This window comes from Pongo abelii, chromosome 8 (assembly GCF_028885655.2).
Source record: "Pongo abelii isolate AG06213 chromosome 8, NHGRI_mPonAbe1-v2.0_pri, whole genome shotgun sequence".
NCBI lineage: Eukaryota > Metazoa > Chordata > Mammalia > Primates > Hominidae > Pongo > Pongo abelii.
Window position 1 is genome coordinate 73,388,936 of NC_071993.2, and position 20,200 is coordinate 73,409,135.

General features: G+C 51.7%; 1 protein-coding gene across 1 annotated transcript; it reads left to right on the plus strand.

Moving 5' to 3' along the window:
- The first annotated feature begins 1,250 nt into the window (after window positions 1-1,250).
- Window positions 1,251-6,508, plus strand: PRF1 (perforin 1). Its single transcript, XM_002820854.5, has 3 exons — window positions 1,251-1,378; window positions 2,930-3,472; window positions 4,666-6,508. Exons 2-3 carry the CDS (start codon window positions 2,934-2,936, stop codon window positions 5,792-5,794), a joined length of 1,668 nt encoding a protein of 555 aa, XP_002820900.1. The 5' UTR covers window positions 1,251-1,378; window positions 2,930-2,933; the 3' UTR covers window positions 5,795-6,508.
- Window positions 6,509-20,200: the final 13,692 nt, after the last annotated feature.

Here is a 20,200-nt window from a genome sequence, read left to right on the forward strand (position 1 = left end):
GTTTCTGGTGAAGCTGGGATCAGAACCTGTTTAGACTTTGCCTCTTTTCCTGCAGATACTTTGCAGGACTTCTATGTCCCTCAAACTGGCCTCCCTGTCATGGTCAGGAAAGAAACTCCTCACAGCCTCAGCATCCAAGTCAGGCCATGGGTGACAGCTGGAAAGCGATCATGAGGCTGCAGTTTCTAGAAGAGGGTGGGGACACCGCGGAGAGAAGATGGGGCCGGATTCCGAGAAGACAGCATAAGCCCCTGTTCCTGTAAGAGCAGGGACGCAAGCAGGGATATAAACGCAAGGGATGAGCCCCAAAGTGTGACCCATGAGACATGATGTCACATGTGGTCTGGAGCCTGCGGCCACTTCTTCCCATCATATACACAGTTATGAGAACAAATTGTGAGAACCACCTCCCCCCTTACCCAGCTGCCCCCACCCAGAAGCCGTGTGATTTTGTCCCCCAGTGCCCTGTGAGTCACTCCACCCATGGAAACCTTACCCCACCCTGACCTCAAGCAAGGCAAAGAGTGCAAAAGACACGTCCCCTGGTGCTACCAGACCAGTCTCACCAGCACCCAGGACCTCAGTAGGGCTGGAGCCAGCGTGGAGGCCACTGGCTGTCCTCACAAAGTGAGGAGCAGGAGCCCCTGTTTGAGGAACATGCTTGGAGTTCGGAGCCTGGGCTAGGGTGGGATGTAGGTTGAGCAGGAAGTGGACGGCAAGATTAGAGCAACATCTCTCTTCTCCCACTCAGGGAGGAGGGAATGGCCACAGGCACTGACACTCAAGAAGGGCCAGGCACAGTTCCAAGCACTTCACAACAACCCCTAGGGTCTACATGACTACAATCCGAATTGTTCAGTGAAGAAACTGAGGCACAGTGAGGCTGAAGAACCCTACCAGTCCACACTGCTGGTGCATAACCGAGCTGCCCAAGCCCCGGTGGTCCGGCCTCTTACATTCCACACATGCGATGCTGTGCATCAGAAGCAAGGAGATGGCCCTGCTGGCCTGTTCATCAACACCAGGGCAGAGTCTCAAAGTCCTCAGCGCCCCGTCCTCCTCTGCCTGTGTGCCCTGAGTCCCCGAGCCCCAGCAGCTCTACTCAGCAGATGAGCCTCTGGCCCTGCTGCTCGCTTCCTGAGGGCTGTCAGTGGGGAGCCGGATGAGGGCTGAGGACAGGGTGGGTGCTCGTGGGAGGGGAGAGCACAAAGGACCTGTGACCACAGCTGGGGGCAGGGCAGGAAGTAGAAGTGATGTGAGTGGTGGCTGGTGCAAAGAGCCACAGTGGGCTGCCTGGGGGGCTGATGCCACCATTCCAGGAGCCTCGGTGAAGAGAGGATATCCGTCTGTGTAGCCGCTTCTCTATACGGGATTCCAGGTAAGGAGAGAGCAGGGATTGGGGGTCCTTGGGCCTTGGGTGAAGGGGAAGAGGCTGATGGAGCAGGAAGTGCCATGACCTATAAGACAAGACACCTGGGTCACAGACGGTGCCCATCACTAACTCGCTGGGCAGCCCTGTGCCCACCCTGGGCCTTAGTTTCCTCATGTATGAAATGAAGAGGTAGCGTGCAGTTTCTAAGGCCCCGCAAGTGCTGACATTAAAGCTTCTAAGAAAGCTGGAAAGAGGCTCCCTGGGACAGAATACCACGAGAGTCAGGATGAAGGCTGAGTTCCCTGGATTAGGGTTATGACCACACCCGCCTCCTAGCTGGGATGAGCCCAGGGCCTTTGAAGATTCCCCTGGCCTCTTTGCCTCCCTGGGGCGAGCCACGCTGCCTGGAATTCCACCCTTCAAGTCACGCCTTTGGGCAGGGCAGGAGGCTCCAGCTATAATGGGGTTTCTCCATAGCCCTCTTGTCTCAGAACCTGTGGTACCCAAGGGCAAAGGCCTTTGAAGAGCTCAGCTTGGATAAGGTTAGAGAAAGGAGGTTCCAGATCATAAACAGGCCCAGTCAAGGCCCCAGAAACACCTTAAAATTAGGAAGAACCTTCCAGACAATCATTGTCCATAGTAGGCAATGGGGTGACCCTGTCACTGCTGAAGGCCGAAGAGCTTGGCAGGGAGTGGCAAAGAGGGGAGGGGCAGCAGGAAGGGATCTGAAGAGCAACCTTTGAGGCCTCTCCCCACACAAAATCCAAGGGTGTGGTCAGGTCTGCCCCCTTTTTTTTTTTAGGCAGAGTCTCACTCTATCACCCAGGCTGGAGTGCAGTGGTACAATCTTGGCTCACTGCAACCTCCGCCTCCTGAGTTCAAGCGATTCTCCTGTCAGCCTCCCAAGTAGCTGGGATTACAGGCGCCTGCCACCACACCCAGCTAATTTTTGTATTTTTAGTAGAGAGGGGGTTTCACCATGTTGGCCAGGCTGGGCTCAAACTTCTGACCTCCAGTGATCCGCCTGCCTCTGCCTCCCACAGTGTTGGGATTACAGGTGTGAGCCACCACACCTGGCCAGGTCGGCAGCTTTTATTCTAGAATTTGGGCTGATGTTCTTCCATAAAGCTCAGAGGGAGAGCCCCAAAGGGAAAATGGGAAGAATAGGTGCAATATAGGACCTCATTTCTCTTCCAGTACTGTTAAGGGCTCAGGAGGAGGGAGAGAGGTTAGAGAGAGTGACAGAGACAAAGAAACAGAGTGAGAGTCAGGGTGGGCAAAGGGTGGCTTGTTCTGGGGCCAAAAATGACACTTCTCCAGAATGAAGTCTTCCTCAGGTCCCCAGGCCCCTCCCCAAACCTGCTACAGCTACTCTGTCCCCTCTTCTGTGGCCACAGCCCCCTCCCCACCACCCACAGTTGTGTCCTGGGGACAGAGCCATCCACCTAGATCCCCATTAGACTTTAGGGAAATTCTAGCAAGGGGCTCCCCTTGGCTGTGTGACGCTGGGCAGGGCTTTTCCCCTGTCTCTGCAGCAAGTGCCCCCTGTCTCTGCAGCTCCATGGCAGCCCGTCTGCTCCTCCTGGGCATCGTTCTCCTGCTGCTGCCACTGCCCATCCCTGCCCCGTGCCACACGGCCGCACGCTCAGAGTGCAAGCGCAGCCACAAGTTCGTGCCTGGTGCATGGCTGGCCGGGGAGGGTGTGGATGTGACCAGCCTCCGCCGCTCGGGCTCCTTCCCAGTGGACACACAAAGGTTCCTGCGGCCCGACGGCACCTGCACCCTCTGTGAAAATGCCCTACAGGAGGGCACCCTCCAGCGCCTGCCTCTGGCACTCACCAACTGGCGGGCCCAGGGCTCTGGCTGCCAGCGCCATGTAACCAGGGCCAAAGTCAGCTCCACTGAAGCTGTGGCCCGGGATGCGGCTCGTAGCATCCGCAACGACTGGAAGGTCGGGCTGGATGTGACTCCTAAGCCCACCAGCAATGTGCATGTGTCCGTGGCTGGCTCACACTCACAGGCAGCCAACTTTGCAGCCCAGAAGACCCACCAGGACCAGTACAGCTTCAGCACTGACACAGTGGAGTGCCGCTTCTATAGGTGAGAGCTAGGGCTAGGGGGTGGGGGGCTGGAAAAGGTTCGGGAAACTCTGGGTGGTCTAGGAGCCCTGGAAAGGCAGAGTCCTCCAATCAAACTTGGAGGCTGCTTCCATCAGGAAGAAACTGCAATCCTGGCTCTCAGACTTCAGGTGCTTCAGCCCTGTGGCCTCCTCTCATCCATGAGGTCCCAAATCTGGGAGTGCCCAATGAGACACCAAGTAGAGAGAAAGTGAGTGAGACCATGCCTGAGAGCCCCAGCAGGGTGCCATTTAGGTCTAGTGAGTTCTCAACCCTGCCTTTCCTGGGCACAGCCAGCCTTCCACAGAGTCCTTCCTGTATAGGGACAGAGGCAGGAGACCTGGCTGGGTCATCCTTCCTCATTGCTGTGTGACCTTGAGCATCTCACTTCTCTCTGAGCTTCAATCATCCACTCAACCAATACTCACATCTGCCTGTGGCAGGGCCACACTGCTGAGCGACAGCAGTCGCTACCCTAGCCCCTGGGAGTAGGAAGTCTGGGACCCAGATTCCACATCTGAGAAAGGCACAGTGTTTGTGGGCCAGATCCAAGTCACCTGGTCTGATTCCTCAGACCTGGAGGCCACGTTTCCTCCACAGAGAGGCCAAGCATGGCCCAAGCTGTCAGGATCCCGGGCATGTGGGACCCATCCCGGGGGACGGATGGATGAAGGCCACATGACTAGGTTCCAAAGTTCAACGGATACCATCAGTGCAGGATCATTGCTTTTATGTTCTTTTTTCCTTTTGCTTAAAAAAAAAAAAAAAATAGAGATGGGGTCTCATTATGTTGCCCAGGCTGGTCTCAAACTCCTGGGCTCAAGTGATCCTCCTGCCTCGGCCTCCCAAAGTGCTGGGGTTACAGGCGTGAGCCACTGTGCCCAGCCAGGATCATTGCTTTTATAATAAGAAAATTAAAAGGAAAGAAAAAAATGTTATTTTGAAAAGGAAAAGAGAAAATACCTATACAGAGCACTGAGGTCCCTGAGGGGTGAGAGCAGAGGCATCCCTGCCAGCCCCATGCCACAGTGCTTGTGCTCTGGAGCCAGGCCTCTGGGTTCCAGTCCTAGTTCTGCCCACTTACGTGTGTGACCTTGAGCAGTCCTGAAGGAGTTACTTGATTGAATGGGGGAAATACTGCCCCTGGGCCCAGCTGAGGTCTCTCTCTTCTCACAGTTTCCATGTGGTACACACTCCCCCGCTACACCCTGACTTCAAGAGGGCCCTCGGGGACCTGCCCCACCACTTCAACTCCTCCACCCAGCCCGCCTACCTCAGGCTCATCTCCAACTACGGCACCCACTTCATCCGGGCTGTGGAGCTGGGCGGCCGTATCTCGGCCCTCACTGCCCTGCGCACCTGCGAGCTGGCCCTGGAAGGGCTCACGGACGACGAGGTGGAGGACTGCCTGACCGTCGAGGCCCAGGTCAACATAGGTGCCCGCGGCAGCTCCTCTGCCGAAGCCAAGGCCTGTGAGGAGAAGAAGAAGAAGCACAAGATGACGGCCTCCTTCCACCAAACCTACCGGGAGCGCCATTCGGAAGTGGTTGGCGGCCATCACACTTCCATTAACGACCTGCTGTTCGGGATCCAGGCCGGGCCCGAGCAGTACTCAGCCTGGGTGAACTCGCTGCCCGGCAGCCCTGGCCTGGTGGACTACACCCTGGAACCCCTGCACGTGCTGCTGGACAGCCAGGACCCGCGGCGGGAGGCACTGAGGAGGGCCCTGAGTCAGTACCTGACGGACAGGGCTCGCTGGAGGGACTGCAGCCGGCCGTGCCCGCCGGGGCGGCAGAAGAGCCCCCGAGACCCGTGCCAGTGTGTGTGCCATGGCTCAGCGGTCACCACCCAGGACTGCTGCCCTCGGCAGAGGGGCCTGGCCCAGCTGGAGGTGACCTTCATCCAAGCATGGGGCCTGTGGGGGGACTGGTTCACTGCCACTGATGCCTATGTGAAGGTCTTCTTTGGTGGCCAGGAGCTGAGGACGAGCACCGTGTGGAGCAATAACAACCCCATCTGGTCAGTGCGGCTGGATTTTGGGGATGTGCTCCTGGCCACAGGGGGGCCCCTGAGGTTGCAGGTCTGGGATCAGGACTCTGGCTGGGATGATGACCTCCTTGGCACCTGTGATCAGGCTCCCAAGTCTGGTTCCCATGAGGTGAGATGCAACCTGAATCATGGCCACCTAAAATTCCGCTATCATGCCAGGTGCTTGCCCCACCTGGGAGGAGGCACCTGCCTGGACTACGTCCCCCAAATGCTTCTGGGGGAGCCTCCAGGAAACCGGAGTGGGGCTGTGTGGTGAGAACAGTGAGCTTGGAAAGGACCAGTGTGCTTGGACTGAAGGGGTTCTCACGGTGGAAGCCAGGGCTGTCTTCGTATTGCCATTAGACCAAGCTTGTCCAACCCGAGGCCTGCATGCGGTCCAGGATGGCTTTGAATGCGGCCCAACACAAATTCGCAAACTTTCTTAAAACATTATGAGGTTTTTTTGCGATTTTTTTTTTTTTTTTTTTTTTTTTTAGCTCATCGGCTATCGTTAGTGCTAGTGGATTTTACATGTGGCCCAACACAATTCTTCTTCAAATGTGGCCCAGAGAAGCCAAAAGATTGGATACCCATCAGACAGATGGAAAAGGGAGACTCAGACTATTTTTCAGGGAGGTGGCTGGGTTTACACGCTAATCCCGATTCACCCTGTTCAAACTGCCTAAGCCCTCCGCCATTCTCGAGCCCTGTAGTCACAGCTACACAGATTACAGCTTCAGCCAGGAGCTGGGCAGAAGGCCAAGAGGCTGTTCCCACCAGGCTGCTCAGGGCTGGTCTTTTAGGACCCTTCCCTCGAGCCCTCTATGGTGTGGCAAAGCCTTCATTGCCTTAACTGGAGCCCCATCAGCTCCAGCTGCTCTGGCTTCTTTGCCCACAATGCTTTGCCCCTCCGACAAATAAAGGCCTGTCCTGACCTGTCTCACCATGTACATAGCTTGATAAAGGGCCAATAAATATGATGTTATGGTGATCATCATGGTGGTGTTGTGGCAGAGGAAAAGATGGGACCAAACACACCCCAGAGATAAACTTCTACATTAGCAACCCAGTGAAAACAGGCAGGCAGGTAATGTATGGAAACGTGGGGACCCAAAATATTTTACCTTCCTCATAACTCTCTGACTCAAGAAAGCAGCAGCATAAACGTGGTGATAAATGGCAACAGGCATTCAGCTCCCAGCTGGAAGACAATAGGGCATGGTGAGAACTGTGGTCAACTAAAGAGTGCGTATCTTTTGTGCAGGGGGAGGGGCTGCAGTGCTGCTCCAGCCAAACATTTCATGCAGGAACGTGAGCCCCGTGCTGCCAGGTCTTCTACTTTTTTTAAGTCAAACCACAATTTGACTTCTAACTCTGGCAGTTAATTTCACTTTGTGAAAATAAACCTTTGTGGGCAAACATGGTGCAAGCCAAAGAGAACATGCATGTGGGCCATAATTGATCCAGGGCTATCTGTTTTGAAAATTCTACTTTCAACAGAACCATTTTGCACAAAGCTGAAAAGCTCTCCCCTGTCTCATGATTTCAAGGAAAGGAGCATTGGTTCCAACAAGGTGGGCTCTGTGGGCCTCCTAGGCCTTGGATGCAGAAAAACCCAGAGTCTTGGCTTCCAACATAAGATGAAATGGTCTTTGTTTCATGTGCCTGGGACATAGGCCTCAGCACACAGTCCCGTGGAGTGGATGGCAAGATTCCAGGCGGCTTCCTGGACACAGCTGTGCAGGCTGTGCAGGGTCATTGTCAGAGGGTCCAGAGGAGCGGGCACAGCCCTCCCGACTCTCTTTGAAACTCACTATAAATTAAGTTCTTTGAAGTTTGTATGGGACTCATAGGCCCAAATGCCAAGCAGTGACATTACATTAACCCTAAATCCCCATGTGGGGCAGGAGGGGTGGCCAAGGTCCAAAAGCCTGGTGAAACTACTGTTACCACATGTCCCATTCACAGACACACACTCAAACCAGAGCATGAGAGAGACCTCGACACTTCATGGTGGCTGCTGCGCTCATTGGAAACAAACATGGGGGTGGGCAGTGCCTCCCGGGGAAAGCACGTTCAAAAGGCCAGGGTGGGCCTGGCTCAGGGGACAGCCCTGACAAGAAATGGAAGTCTTGCTCAATATCTATGTGATCAGTGACCCCCAGCAAGTCTCTCTGCCTCCTGGGCCCCAGTTTCTCCAAAAGGACAGTCTATTTTACTCCCTTCTCAGGACTGTCTTAAACCTTCCTAGTGCTACAGGAGGGTGCTGAAAGTTCATCTGGTTTCATACACAGGGAAACTGAGACCTAGCAGGAGGAAGGGATTTAACTGTAGTCACAGAAGAAGTTAGTGGCAGAAAAAGCCAGCCCTAACTCAAGACCCAGCATGACACTTTCATTTCCACCCCACCTGGACATTGGGATGCCTTGGCACACCTGAGGCCCCCTTGTTTGTTTGGGGAAGTCTCCACTGTGCTAACCACCTTCCGTTTGCCCTCCAGGTCTTGTCCCCACCTGCTTCACCCTGCTCCGACCCAGGGGACTGACCTATCTGAGCCTTATCAGTGGGCAGGAGATTAGGGAGGTGGAGTACAAATAGTAAGGCCTTTGCTCCCCTCCATGTCCCTAGTGAGGTGGCCTTGGGCTGGCTCTGTCTCTCATGTCACTGCACCTCTCCAGGAGGCCTCTGCACATCTCACGCTCTCTCTCTTTTTTTTTTTTTTTTTTCAAATGTGGCTTGTTTGGTCCCATCTTTTCCTCTGCCACAACACCACCAGTCACCCTGGCTGGAGGTACACTGGCACAATCATGGCTCAGTGCAGTCTTGACCTCCCAGGCTCAGGTGATCCTCCCACCTCAGCCTCCTGAGTAGCTGGGACTACAGGCACATACCACCGTGCCTGGCTAATTTTTGTACTTTTGGTAGAGGCGGGGTTTCTCCATGCTGCTGAACTCCTGAGTTCAAGCAATCCTCCCACCTCAGCCTCCCAAAGTGCTGGGATTACAGGTGTGAGCTACCACACCCGGCCTGCACGTGTCTTTCTTTCCCAGTTCTAGTAACTGCCCTTGCCCCTTGTCCTTTCAGACCTAGGGCTGCAAAACTCTGCCACTGCTCATCATAAGATACTGCACTATCTCTTCCACTCCCTACAGCTTAAGTCTGAATAAATCTTCCACCAATTATTATAATTTGAATATGTCACTGGCATCCTACTGGGGCCCTGGATGACAGGGTCATCCTCCTTATGAGTCTGGTGGGAAGCAGAGCCCACCTCCCCCTGAAGCTGAAAATGCCCAATTCTGTCTTCTCCACCCTCCCTTATACCTAGGAAAGGACACAGGACTGGGGCTGCCAGTCAGGTACAGCTGCCTAGGTATATGATTTCCTGAGAAGCAAGCACTGAAATGAGGGTTTCAGTGCAGGTAATTTATGCAGAGGTGATCCCAGGAGGCACCAGTAGGGGAGAGGGGAAGTGAGCCGGCAGGGGCGCTGGCCAATAAAAAGTACATTTTTGGCCGGGTGCGGTGACTCACACCTGTAATCCCAGCACTCTGAGAGGCCAAGACAGGCAGATCACTTGAGGCCAGAAGTTCAAGACCAGCCTGGCCAACATGGTGAAACCCTGTCTACTAAAAATACAAAAAAATTAGCTGGGCTTGGTGGTGCACGCCTGTAGTCCCAGCTGCTCAGGAGGCTGAGGCAGGAGAATTGCTTAAACCCAGGAGGCAGAGGTTGCAGTGAGCCGAGATCATGTCACTGCACCCCAGCCTAGGCAACAAAGTGAGACTCTGTCTCAAATTAAAAAAAAAAAAAATGCATTTTCCCACAAGTCATCACTGTGGGCAGCCAGAGCTGTCCTGGAGACAAAGAAGAACACGTGCCTCTAGCTGAGGGTTGAGGGAGCCAGGTTGTTTTCATACACCATGTGTGTCTGCTCCCAGACATGGGTGTTAATTTCCCCCTTACTCCACCAAAGGGGCAGGCAGAGCAGAGTCCAGTGGCCAGGGAAAACCCTCAGGGGAAGAGGCGGAGGCTGAGTCCAAATATAGGGACCTGAGCTGGGAGGATACTGCCCAGGGGATGCAGGTGCCGACCTTGCTCCCCATGGAATCTGGAGCTGTCATTGCAGGAAGAGGGAGTTCCTGGGGCTGCTGGTGAGCGTGTCTAGGGATTATGGGGTCAGAGGAACAACCAGAGGTAGCTACGACTCTGCAGCAGTGTCCCCACTGGGCCAGTCCTGAGGCAGGATTTAGGGGCACTGTTCCTGGATGCTCAGGCTGTCCAGCCATCCAGGTGACTCTGTGAGATGCCCAGTCAATACATTCTTTTTCTGCTTATCTCATCCAGACTTGGCTTCTTTTGCCTGCAGTTAAAAACCCTGGTTGACAACACCATCCCCTTCCCCAACGCTAGTGGGGTCATGCCCTTAGAACCACCACACAGTTGTCCCCCAGCCCCTCCCTCCCAATGGCAGGAAGCACAGAAGCAGGGGTCCATTCATGTTCTCCATCATCTGACAGATTGTTACTGAGTGCCTTCTATGATCCAGGTCCTGGGGCCCCCAAGGACAGAAAGTCATGCTGAGCACCTGTCCCCTTGAGGGCTGCATCTGACAGGAAGACAGACGTGGGCACACTGGAAGCTACAGGTAGTCAGGATGACATTCATTTTCATATGCACACACAGTCCAAGGGGTCTCTTCCAAGACTTGGGGCTGGCATTGACAACAACCCAGGTTTTTGGTTTTTTGTCTTTTTAGAGATAGGATGTTGCTCTATCGCCCAGGCTGGAGTACAGTGGCACGATCATAGCTCAGTGCAGCCTTGATTCCTGGGCTCAAGTGATCCTCCCACCTCAGCCTCCTGAGTAGCTGGCATGCACTACCATGCCTAATTTTTTAATGTTTTGCAGAGTCAGGATCTCTCCACGTTACCCGGGCTGGTCTCAATCTCCTGGCCTCAAGTGATCCTCCCACCTTGGCCTCCCAAAGTGCTGAGCCACCACACCCAGCCCCAGCTTTTGTTTTTAAAGCAGTTGCCGCAACACCATCATCTCCCTCCATACACACCTTCGTGGTCCTGACAAGCTGGCACAGTGAGCCTGGCATCCTTGATGTGTTTGGACAGAGGAGGTGTCTGCTGGAGGGGAGGTGGTGTAGGGGTGAGGGAGCGAGGGAGTTCCTTGTGGTGAGGGGGCTGCTGCAGCCTTGGGAGGCTGTGGTTCCTCTTGCTCACCAGCGTCTCCATTCCTCCACACCACTCCACATCCTGACATCTGTCACTTCCTCATAACCACAGCCTCTCCAGCCCAGGCCGCCAGCATCTCTTGCTTGGCCCACTCCGCCTTTGGCCTTCTCACTGATCTCAGGGCTCGTGCATGCCCCTCACTCACCCTGCAGCCACGGTGATGCCAGCACCCTGCACAGATCCCCTCAGACCCCACCACAACCACCAGCCCCTGCACCTCTGTCTAAGGCCTGTGCTGGGTCCCACTCTGCCTGCCCCATCAGGAGGCCAGAAGTATTTGAGAACAGTGTCCATGTTCCACTCAGTACAGAAAAACCCACAACCAGTGGCTGAGGAAAGTTGGTGTACAAATACCCCAGCTCACTCCCTGTCCAGGGAATAACTGCAGGACATATGCCACACTGGCTCCCAGAGTTCTACAGCAGGTGGAAGCTCCATTTGCACACAGAGGTGACTTGCTTGACCACATACACCTTCTTAGCTGCCTCCCTTTCCTGTCTCACTACCACACCCCCTCACTGGTATTTTCTGGAGTCACCCCCCGCAGTGGAAACCATACACCCTTGGATCCCTGCCTCAGGGTCTGCCTCTGAAGAAACCAGCTAAGACACACATCTGACTGTGTCATTGACTGGCTCACACTCTATTGACTCCTTGCAGCTAAGTCCTCCTCAACCTTCAGCCTTTAGCTTCAAAGATCACTTACTCCAGGAAGCCTTCCCTGACTGCCAAGTCTAGGTCATGCTGCCCTCCACCCTGCTTCTGTAGTCCCCAGCGTTTCCCCATCATAGCACTGTGAAGCCACAAGCCATTTCTATCTTACTCATGGTTGAATCAACTAGTCCAGCACCTGGCATAAATTTGATAAATGAAAAATACTGGATGGATGAGTAGATGGAAGATGAATGAGTGGATGAATGAACCCCACCAAGGAATTTTCCAGCCTCTGCTTGAACTCCCCCAGAGAGAGACAGCTCATTACCTCCTACGGTAACTGTCCCACATAACCATGAGCTCTCATATTACACAGAAGCGTACCTCCTACATAGGGGCCTACACAGTAGGCTACCTACCACAGAAGCCTAACATCCACTCCTGGTTGTGGCTCAAGGATTCTATATATTTAAAGCTCTGGTTTTAGCCAACCGTGTTAGTCCTAGCTATTTGGGAGGCTAAGGCAGGAGGATCACTTGAGCCCAGGAGGTCAAGGCTGCAGTGAGCTATGGTCGTGCCACTGCACTCCAGCCTGAGCAACAGAGTGAGACCCAGTCTCTAAAAATACATACATACATACATAAATCACTGGCCCTGTCTTCAATGTCATTAGGCAGAGGGACCACTGGGCTGATTCCAGTCCATGCAGCAGCTTCCCCTCACTCTCCTTCCATGAAGGAGTCATGGAAGGGCCAGATACTGCCCAGGAGAAGGTGGAGGTGGAGCTGGGCCAGCTGCCTCTCTTCTCTATAGCTGACAACAGAAGTGAGACCCCCTTCTGGGAGGGATGGATGCTCTTAGTTGTTTGCTCTTGATTCTTTGTTCCTCAATAGACCTCATCACTAACTGGGGTCAGTTGCAGCTAGGGCAGCTGTTTCTCTGGGCAAAGCTGATGCCCACTTGGCCTGGGCAGGTTCTGGCCACAGAGGGGCAAGGTCTACCACCTTAGCCTGCTCACAGGATCCCCTCCCCTCCCCTCCCCTCCACTGGCTGATGAGGTCCTTTCCAGCCTCGACTTCCACAGCTCAGCTGACCACAGCACTCCTGGGGCGAGGACATGCTGAGCATCTGCCAGGTTTTCACTGCTGAGGACAGGAGGATGTGACTGGTGCAGTTGAGACCAAGGTGACAGGTGAGATTCTCAGGGGGTGGTTAGAGTTAGTGATGCACAGAGATAGTCTCAGTCACAGACAGGATCCTGGAGAGGAGCCAAGGACTGACATCCAACCTAAGCCACATTGAAAAGACCCCAGCCACACACTCACTGGAGACCCAGTCATAGAAACCAGTCCAATCATATGAATTTCGACTTTGGTCCAAGACAGATTCCCAACCTCAATCAGTTCTCTTGTACATTGCAAGCACATAAAACTCCCCCTCCAGACTTGAGTCCCCAGCTGCAAATGAGGGGGCTGGAACCGTGATTTATTTGCAGCTTTCAGCAGGGAGAGTCTCAGCCCTGATCCCACAAGCTGTTTAGTCCCTGACAGTCAGTGGCATGGCCTGGTGTGTCAGAGGTGTTTGAACCAGAGCAACTCCATCTTGAATAGGGGCTGGGTAAAATGAGGCTGAGACCTACTGGGCTGCTTTCGTAGGAGGTTAGGCATTCTAAGTCACAGGATGAGATAGGAGGTCAGCAAAAGAAACAGGTCACAAAGACCTTGCTGATAGGACAGGTTGTGGTAAAGAAGCTAGCCGAAACCCATCAAAACCAAGATGGTAATGAAAGTGACCTCTAGTCTTCCTCACTGCTCATTATATGCTAATTATAATGCATTATCATGCTAAAAGACACTCCCACAAGCGCCATGACAGTTTACAAATGTCGTGGCAATGTCAGGAAGTTACCCTATATGGTCTAAAAGGGGGAAGAACCCTCAGATCCAGGAATTGACTGCCCCTTTCCCAGAAAACTCATGAATAATCCACCCTTATTCAGCATTTAATCAAGAAATAACCACAAAAATAGCCAACAAGCAGCCCTTGGGACTGCTCTGCCTATGGAGTAGCCATTCTTTTGTTTCTTTACTTCTAAGCTTGCTTTCACTTTATGGATTCACCTCAAATTCTTTCTTGCACGAGATCCAAGAACCCTCTGTTGGGGTCTGGAACGGGACCCCTGTCCGGTAACAGGTGGACCCAGCAGCCCCGCCTTCGCCAGTCTGCACAATGGGAACATCTCATGAACAGCACCATCCTTCTCATGCTGGAAGAAGCCCTGATCCTATTAACTTTCTCTTCCCAAAGGCTCAGATACTCAACCCTGCCCAACCAGAACAAGAGCAGCTGCTGTTGTTTGGTGGGGCAGAATCAGAACCTTTTGTTTATTGTAGGGCTCCAACTGTACATCTGCACTCATAGTTAATCTCCACAACAGCTGGTTCCCAGTTTCCTCTTAAAAGAGCAGTGACGTCAGCTTGCTGGCAGGACACTGGATTTTTCCCTGGGAACCCCAAACTCCTTGTGAGACTCAACCATCACAAAAAGAGGCTGACCCTGAAGAAAACATTCTTGTCTCTCTTTCCTCTTTATGAAACTGCCTTTGCAAAAATTATAACAGTGAGAAAATTATGACAGTGAAAGAGATCTGATCTGACTAACTCCCATCTTGCCTTTAACCTCCAAAGTGCCATTGGTCATTCCTGGGCTTGGGCCAAGCTAACTTTTGGAGAAATTTAGTTTACAGTCTAACTGATACTAGCCCTTCCCCAAAACTCAACTGCCTTGTAAAACTAATGAAAAACCATCAGGCTAGAAGGATGGGAGGAGCCTGAATTCTGCTAAGATGTAGACAGAAACGATTAACCTCCATTATTCCAAAGGACGCGAGATTTGCAACTTCCCCAATTACTCCTGCGCATAAAAAACGTCACTACTGAGGAACACCTAAGATTGGCCTTTTGAGATGTTCTTTTAGACTCGCATTTCTGACAACCAGATGGCCCCGCCTGGACCCATGACTCTTGGCTCAACTGCTCCTGTGGTCCCCACCCAGAGGCAGACTCAACAAGCAGGAAGACCATTTTCCACACCTCTACAATTGTGTCCCCAGCCAATCAGCAGCCCCCCTTCCCTTGCCACCAAACTATCCTTGAAAAACCCCAGCCTCTGAATTTTTGGGAGTACTGATTTGAGTAATACACCTTCAGTCTCCCATTCAGCTTGCTCTGTATGAATTAAACTCCTCATTGCAATTCCCCTGTCTTGAAAATCAGCTGTATCTGGGCAGCTCGCAAAATGAACCCACAGGACATTTGGGGTTCATTTTCGCAGTTACATTTATTCACAGGAATCAGCACCATCAGGCACTAGGACCTTCACACAAGGCCCCGCCAGTGGCAGAAGGCAGTAATTGAGAGGGGACATAGCTACTGCACACGCCTGTCCTCCACCATGGTAATGTGGGTTCTAGGACTTCATGTGATTTCATTTCGTAAAGCATTTTTTCAAGTTGGAGAAATGGAAAGACCTCACTCCCTTTCCCTGCGCTTCACTTCCATTATTTTTCTCTCACAAACACCAGAAGTAAAATACTAAAAAATAACATTTCTTGAGCACTTACTATAGTGTTTTAAGGACCATACACGTAACACATGTTATTTTACATGACATGTAAATACAACATGTATATGTAATACATATTAGCTCCTTTAGTCTTCCCAACAACGCTGTAAGGCAAATAAGGTTGGTGCAAAAGAAGTAATTGCGGTTTTTGCCATTACTTTTAAACGGCATTACTTTTTAAAAGTAATGTCATTACTCTTAATGCCAAAAACCACAATTACTTTACTTTTAATGGCAAAAACCACAATTACTTTTGCACCAACCTAATACTTATCCCCATTTTAGAAATGAAGTAGCTCAGAAAGCTCTGGCTTTTCCCCTCACATTTGCCCGGAACTTCCTCCAGCAGCTGCACTGCAGGACGCCTGAGTGCCCACAGTGTGCTCCTCGCAGACTCCCCTAACGCCATCCCTTCCTGGTACCCACAGCCATCTTCAACACAGTGGCTGGAAAGGACTCATTTTAGGAGAATATCCTTGGGGGTCCATCTCCCCATGCTACCCTGACACTTGTTTCTTTTAAAAATCTGATAAGATATACACAACACAGTATTTTTCATTTTAACCATTTTAACCATTCATAAGTATACAATTCAGTGATATTAAATGCATTCACCACTATCTACACCGAAAATTTTTCAGGATCCTCAACAAAAACTCTGCAGCCATTAAAAAATGGCTTTCCCTTAGCCTCTGGTAACCTCTGTTCTTTTTTCTGTCTGTATGAATTTGCCCTGTTCTAGGTACATCATATAAGTGGAATCATGCAATATTTCTCGTTTCTGCTAATTTCAGTTAGTACAATGTTTTCAAGCTTCATCCATGTTGTAGCATGTATCAAAATTTTATTCCTGCTGGGCGCGGTGGCTGACACCTGTAACCCCTGTAGCACTTTGGGAGGCTAAGATGGGTAGATTACCTGAAGTCAGGAGTTCGAGACCAGCCTGGCCAACATGGCGAAACCCCGTCTCTACTAAAAATACAAAAATTAGCCAGGTGTGGTGGTGGGTGCCTGTAATCCCAGCTACTCAGGAGGCTGAGGCAGGAGAATTGCTTGAACCTGAGAGGCGGAGGTTGCAGTGAGCTGAGATCATGCCGCTGCACTTCAGCCTGGGCAACAGAGTGAGACTCTTTCTTAAAAAATAATAATAAAAATGAAAAACGTTATTCCTTTTGTGGCTGAATATATTCTACTGTATGTCTAGAACGCATTTTGTTTCTCCATTCATTCATCAATGGACAGACACTCGGCTTATTTCCACCTTTGGCTACTGTGAATAACACTGCTGTGAACACTGACGTGCAAGTATCTATTTGAGTCCCTGCTTTCAATTCTCTTAAATATATACCAAGGAGTGGAATTGTTGGGTCATATGGTAGTTCTATGTTTAACCTTGTGAGAAGCCACCAAACTGTTTTCCACAGCCTGCCTCTAGCTTCTTAGCTAGCCTCTGCCTTGGCCTTCCTGAGCCTACCTTCCCACCTGTGAACCCCAAATATCTGAGACAGGTCTCAGTCAACGTAGAAAGTTTATTTTGCCAAGTTAAGGGCGTGCATGTGTGACACAGCCTCAGAGGTCCTGGGAACATGTGCCCAAGGTGGTCGGGGCACAGCTTGGTTTTATACATTTTAGGGAGACATGAGACATCCATCAATGTAAGTAAGATGAACATTGGTCCGGTTCTGAAAGGCAGGACAACTTGAAGTGGGGAGGGGACTTCCCAGTCATAAGTAGATAAGAAACAAATGGCTGCATTATTTTGAGTTTCTGATTAGCCTTTCCAAAGGAGGCAATCAGATACACATTAATCTCAGCGAGGAGAGGGATAACTTTGAATAGGAGGCAGATTTGCACTAAGCAATTGGGGTCCCAAGGATTAACACACCCATCATATTAGGACTTGACCAGGGGTCCAGCTCAGCTCCCCAGCAGCAGGGAGTCCACCCTCTACTCAGGAAGGCCTTTGCAGCCAACCCCCCACCACACACACTGCCCTACCTTAAGCTCTCCCCTGGAGCAGAGGTCCTGGCCAGGAGGGGGGAATGGCAAGCTACATGGGTGGGCACCTACTCTGGGTCCAGGGCTTCTCTCCCTGGTACCACCTCCTTCTGTTGATGCCTCTCTGTCTCCATAGCCCCTGCACGGGCCTGGCACAGCATATTGATGAATGAATGAATGAATGAATGAATGAATGCTGATATGTATTCCCACTTCACCTCACCCCCTCACAGGACTGTGAGCTCATGGAGGGTAGGGGCCATGGCTTGTTCATCCCAGTATTCCCGCAAAGCCCGGTCTGAAAGGGAAATTCACAAACAAGAAAACGTCTGTTGGACCAAAGCGAATTAAAATGACTGCGAACTGAGAGCAGATTGTTGGAGGGGTGGGGGAAGGAGAATAAGAGAGGGAGAAAGTGGGGGAGAAAGAAGAATGCCAAGCCCTGCTCCTGAGAAGAAGCTAAGAAGAGGTGGCCTGGGTTCCTGTCCCCTCCCCTCCCACCTCCTCATCTTCAGGGCTCCCTTGCAGAGAGGAGCAGCCCCCTTCTCACTGCTTCTCTCCCACCCAGAAAGGCCAGCTCTTCTTCTTTTTACCTGGAAATGGTTGGAGACTCACAGTTGAGGGAGACAATATTTTTGGAGGAAGGGACTTGGCCCAGAGCCAGCCAAGGTTCCCTGCCCCTGGCACACACGTCTAAGAGGCACAAACTCATCATAAATGCCAAGCACTTTCAGGGGTTTTCGTGTGTTTACCTTTACTTATCACTGCCTAAGTGCCTACTTTGAGACAGGCCCTGCATAAATGCTTGATCTCACTTTATTTTCCTAAGGGCCTCTTTTATACATGAGGAAGCCGAGGCTCAGAGAGGTCTGATAGCTTACCCAAAGTCCCCCGCTCACTTAATTGCTGCAAAGGGTAGGATCTGGACAAGCAGCGTCTGCAGCCAACGGCACTGGGTATGTCCTCCCCTCAGCTGCTGCAGTGCCTGAGGCAGTGCCCAAGTGCCCTAAGTCACTCTTCTCCTTCTGCAGGACAGAGGGGACTCCTCAGGGCCCTCCCTCCACACTGGTTAATCTCAGCTCTTCTGGCTGTTGCTCCCTACTCTCCTGGGTATTTGGAAGTGATTCCCACAGGTGGCATACAGTGCCAGCTCTCCAGGGGCCAGAGCTAGGGGCACTCACTGAGCAGACCCCAGCTCCCATGCCCACTCTTGGGAGCAGAAGAAGGTGGGCAAGGCTGGAAATGAGAATTACAGGGAGCTTGAAGGAGAAGTAAGGAGTGTGCCCTGGGTACACCTATGTCAGGTACCATGCTGGGCACGCTGGACCCCTTCTCTGTCACTCCAACCCTCTCAGCTGGCAGTGAGGTCCTCACAGGCAGAACAGGAAGAGATCTGGCTCCAGGCCATATGTGGATGGGCCAGAAGGCCCCACTCCCCAGCACTCACACCCTCCCTCTCTCGGGAGGCTGAGTGCTGAAGGAGTGGCCAGGTCTCCAGTCTGCCAGAAGCCCCTCCCCACCGCTAACAGAGCAAGCTGGGCGCAGGAGACATGAAGAGCCCAGGTCTAAGCCGGAGCCTGCAGTCTAGACATGAACATCCGTTTATGATTTAAAAAACAAAACTAAAACACGGTTTTCGGACCCCACGACAGGGCAAATGAGATGGCAAGGAATTATGTAACTTTCTAAAGAACGTAAATTGCTTTCAAGTTTTTTGGAGACCATTTAGACTATGCAGTTTTGCTTATTAAGCAAACCATGCAGATCAGTTTACAAACCCTGAGTAAGCAGTACCTCGTGACTCTGACATGCTCCTGGAAGTTGGTACTGCAGGGACCCCCATGGGGTGATGCAGTAGCTCATTCTTGCTTATTATCTGTAGTGTATTTGAAAATAAAACTGTTGCCAGAAAAAGAGGGGTACAGATCCAGACCCCCAGGGACAGTTCCTGGATCTTGTGCAGGAAAGAACTGGGAGCAAGTCACAGAGCACACTGAAAGAAGTAAATGCATTGAAAACTCCTTTGTTACAGAGTAGGGCATCCTCAGAAAGCAGGAGGAGGAATGCACCCTCTTTTGTTAGTGTTTCCACTTATAAGAAACAGGCGCCACCCTCCTTTGTTAGTGTTTCCACTTATAAGAAACAGGTTGGGTGTGGTGGCTCACATCTGCTTTGGGTAGCCAAGATGGGTGGATTGCTTGAGCCCAAGAGTTCAAGACCAGCCTGGGCAACATGGGGAAGACCTGTTTCTACAAAAAATACAAAAAATCAGCCTGGCTTGGTGGCGAGCGGCTATAGTCGCAGCTACTCAGGAGGCGGAAGTTGAAGGATCGCCAGAGCCCGAGGAAGTCAAGGTTGCAGTGAGCTGTGATGGTGCCACTACACTCCAAACTGCACTCCAGCCTGGGCAACAGAGTGAGACTGTCTCAAAAAAAATGTGTAAAGAGGGCTGTATTTTTAGAACATTTGGACATTCTGCAGGCTTGGTGGGAGATGTCCTGTATGGCCATAAATATTTTGGAGTTATAATTGGTAGTCAGCTTAGAATATGGCTATTTTCGGAACATAAGCATTAACCTTATAGGTGCCCTGTGAGTGCCCAGCTATTCACTTTAAGATGGAGTCACTCTAGTCATGTTTTGTTAAACCAGAGGCCTAATAAGCAGGGGTTCCTCTAATAATACTAGGACTTTCTCGAAAAGGCTTCATGATTTAGACTTTCTCCCCTAATTATGTCTCCCAGCTATTTCCTAAAAGCATTTGTTTATTGGTTGTCTTTGTTGTTCTTTGTTCAACGGAACTAGGCAAAAGGGTCCTTACTGATACCATCTGGAGTGGACAGCATTCTCAAAGCCTTCCCAGACCAGAAGTGGGGGGTGGGCTGTGCCCCTTATGCTGTGTGTCCTTCAGCAAGTGGCTTCCCCTCCAAGTCCCCAGCTCCTTGTGTGCAGCCTGGGCACATTACCAGTGAAAGCAGGGTTTGAGATCACACATGTGCTCACATGTAGGAGGCCCTAATGTAAAAGCAGCTCCAGGCTTTCTCAGAGCCACACCAGAAAGGCCTCTGCTTCTGAGTTGACGCCTGTCGTGCCCCAGCTCCTCTGACGGCTGGGAAATCCTGCCCGTGCTGAGGGGTGTCTGGGGGGAAAGCATTATCAATT

Bases quoted from the DNA above. Each gene is read 5' to 3' on its own strand.
- PRF1 (XM_002820854.5), top strand. From the start codon at position 2,934: ATGGCAGCCCGTCTGCTCCTCCTGGGCATCGTTCTCCTGCTGCTGCCA. The intron at 3,473-4,665 runs GTGAGAGCTAGG...CTCTTCTCACAG, and splicing joins GTGGAGTGCCGCTTCTATAG to TTTCCATGTGGTACACACTC.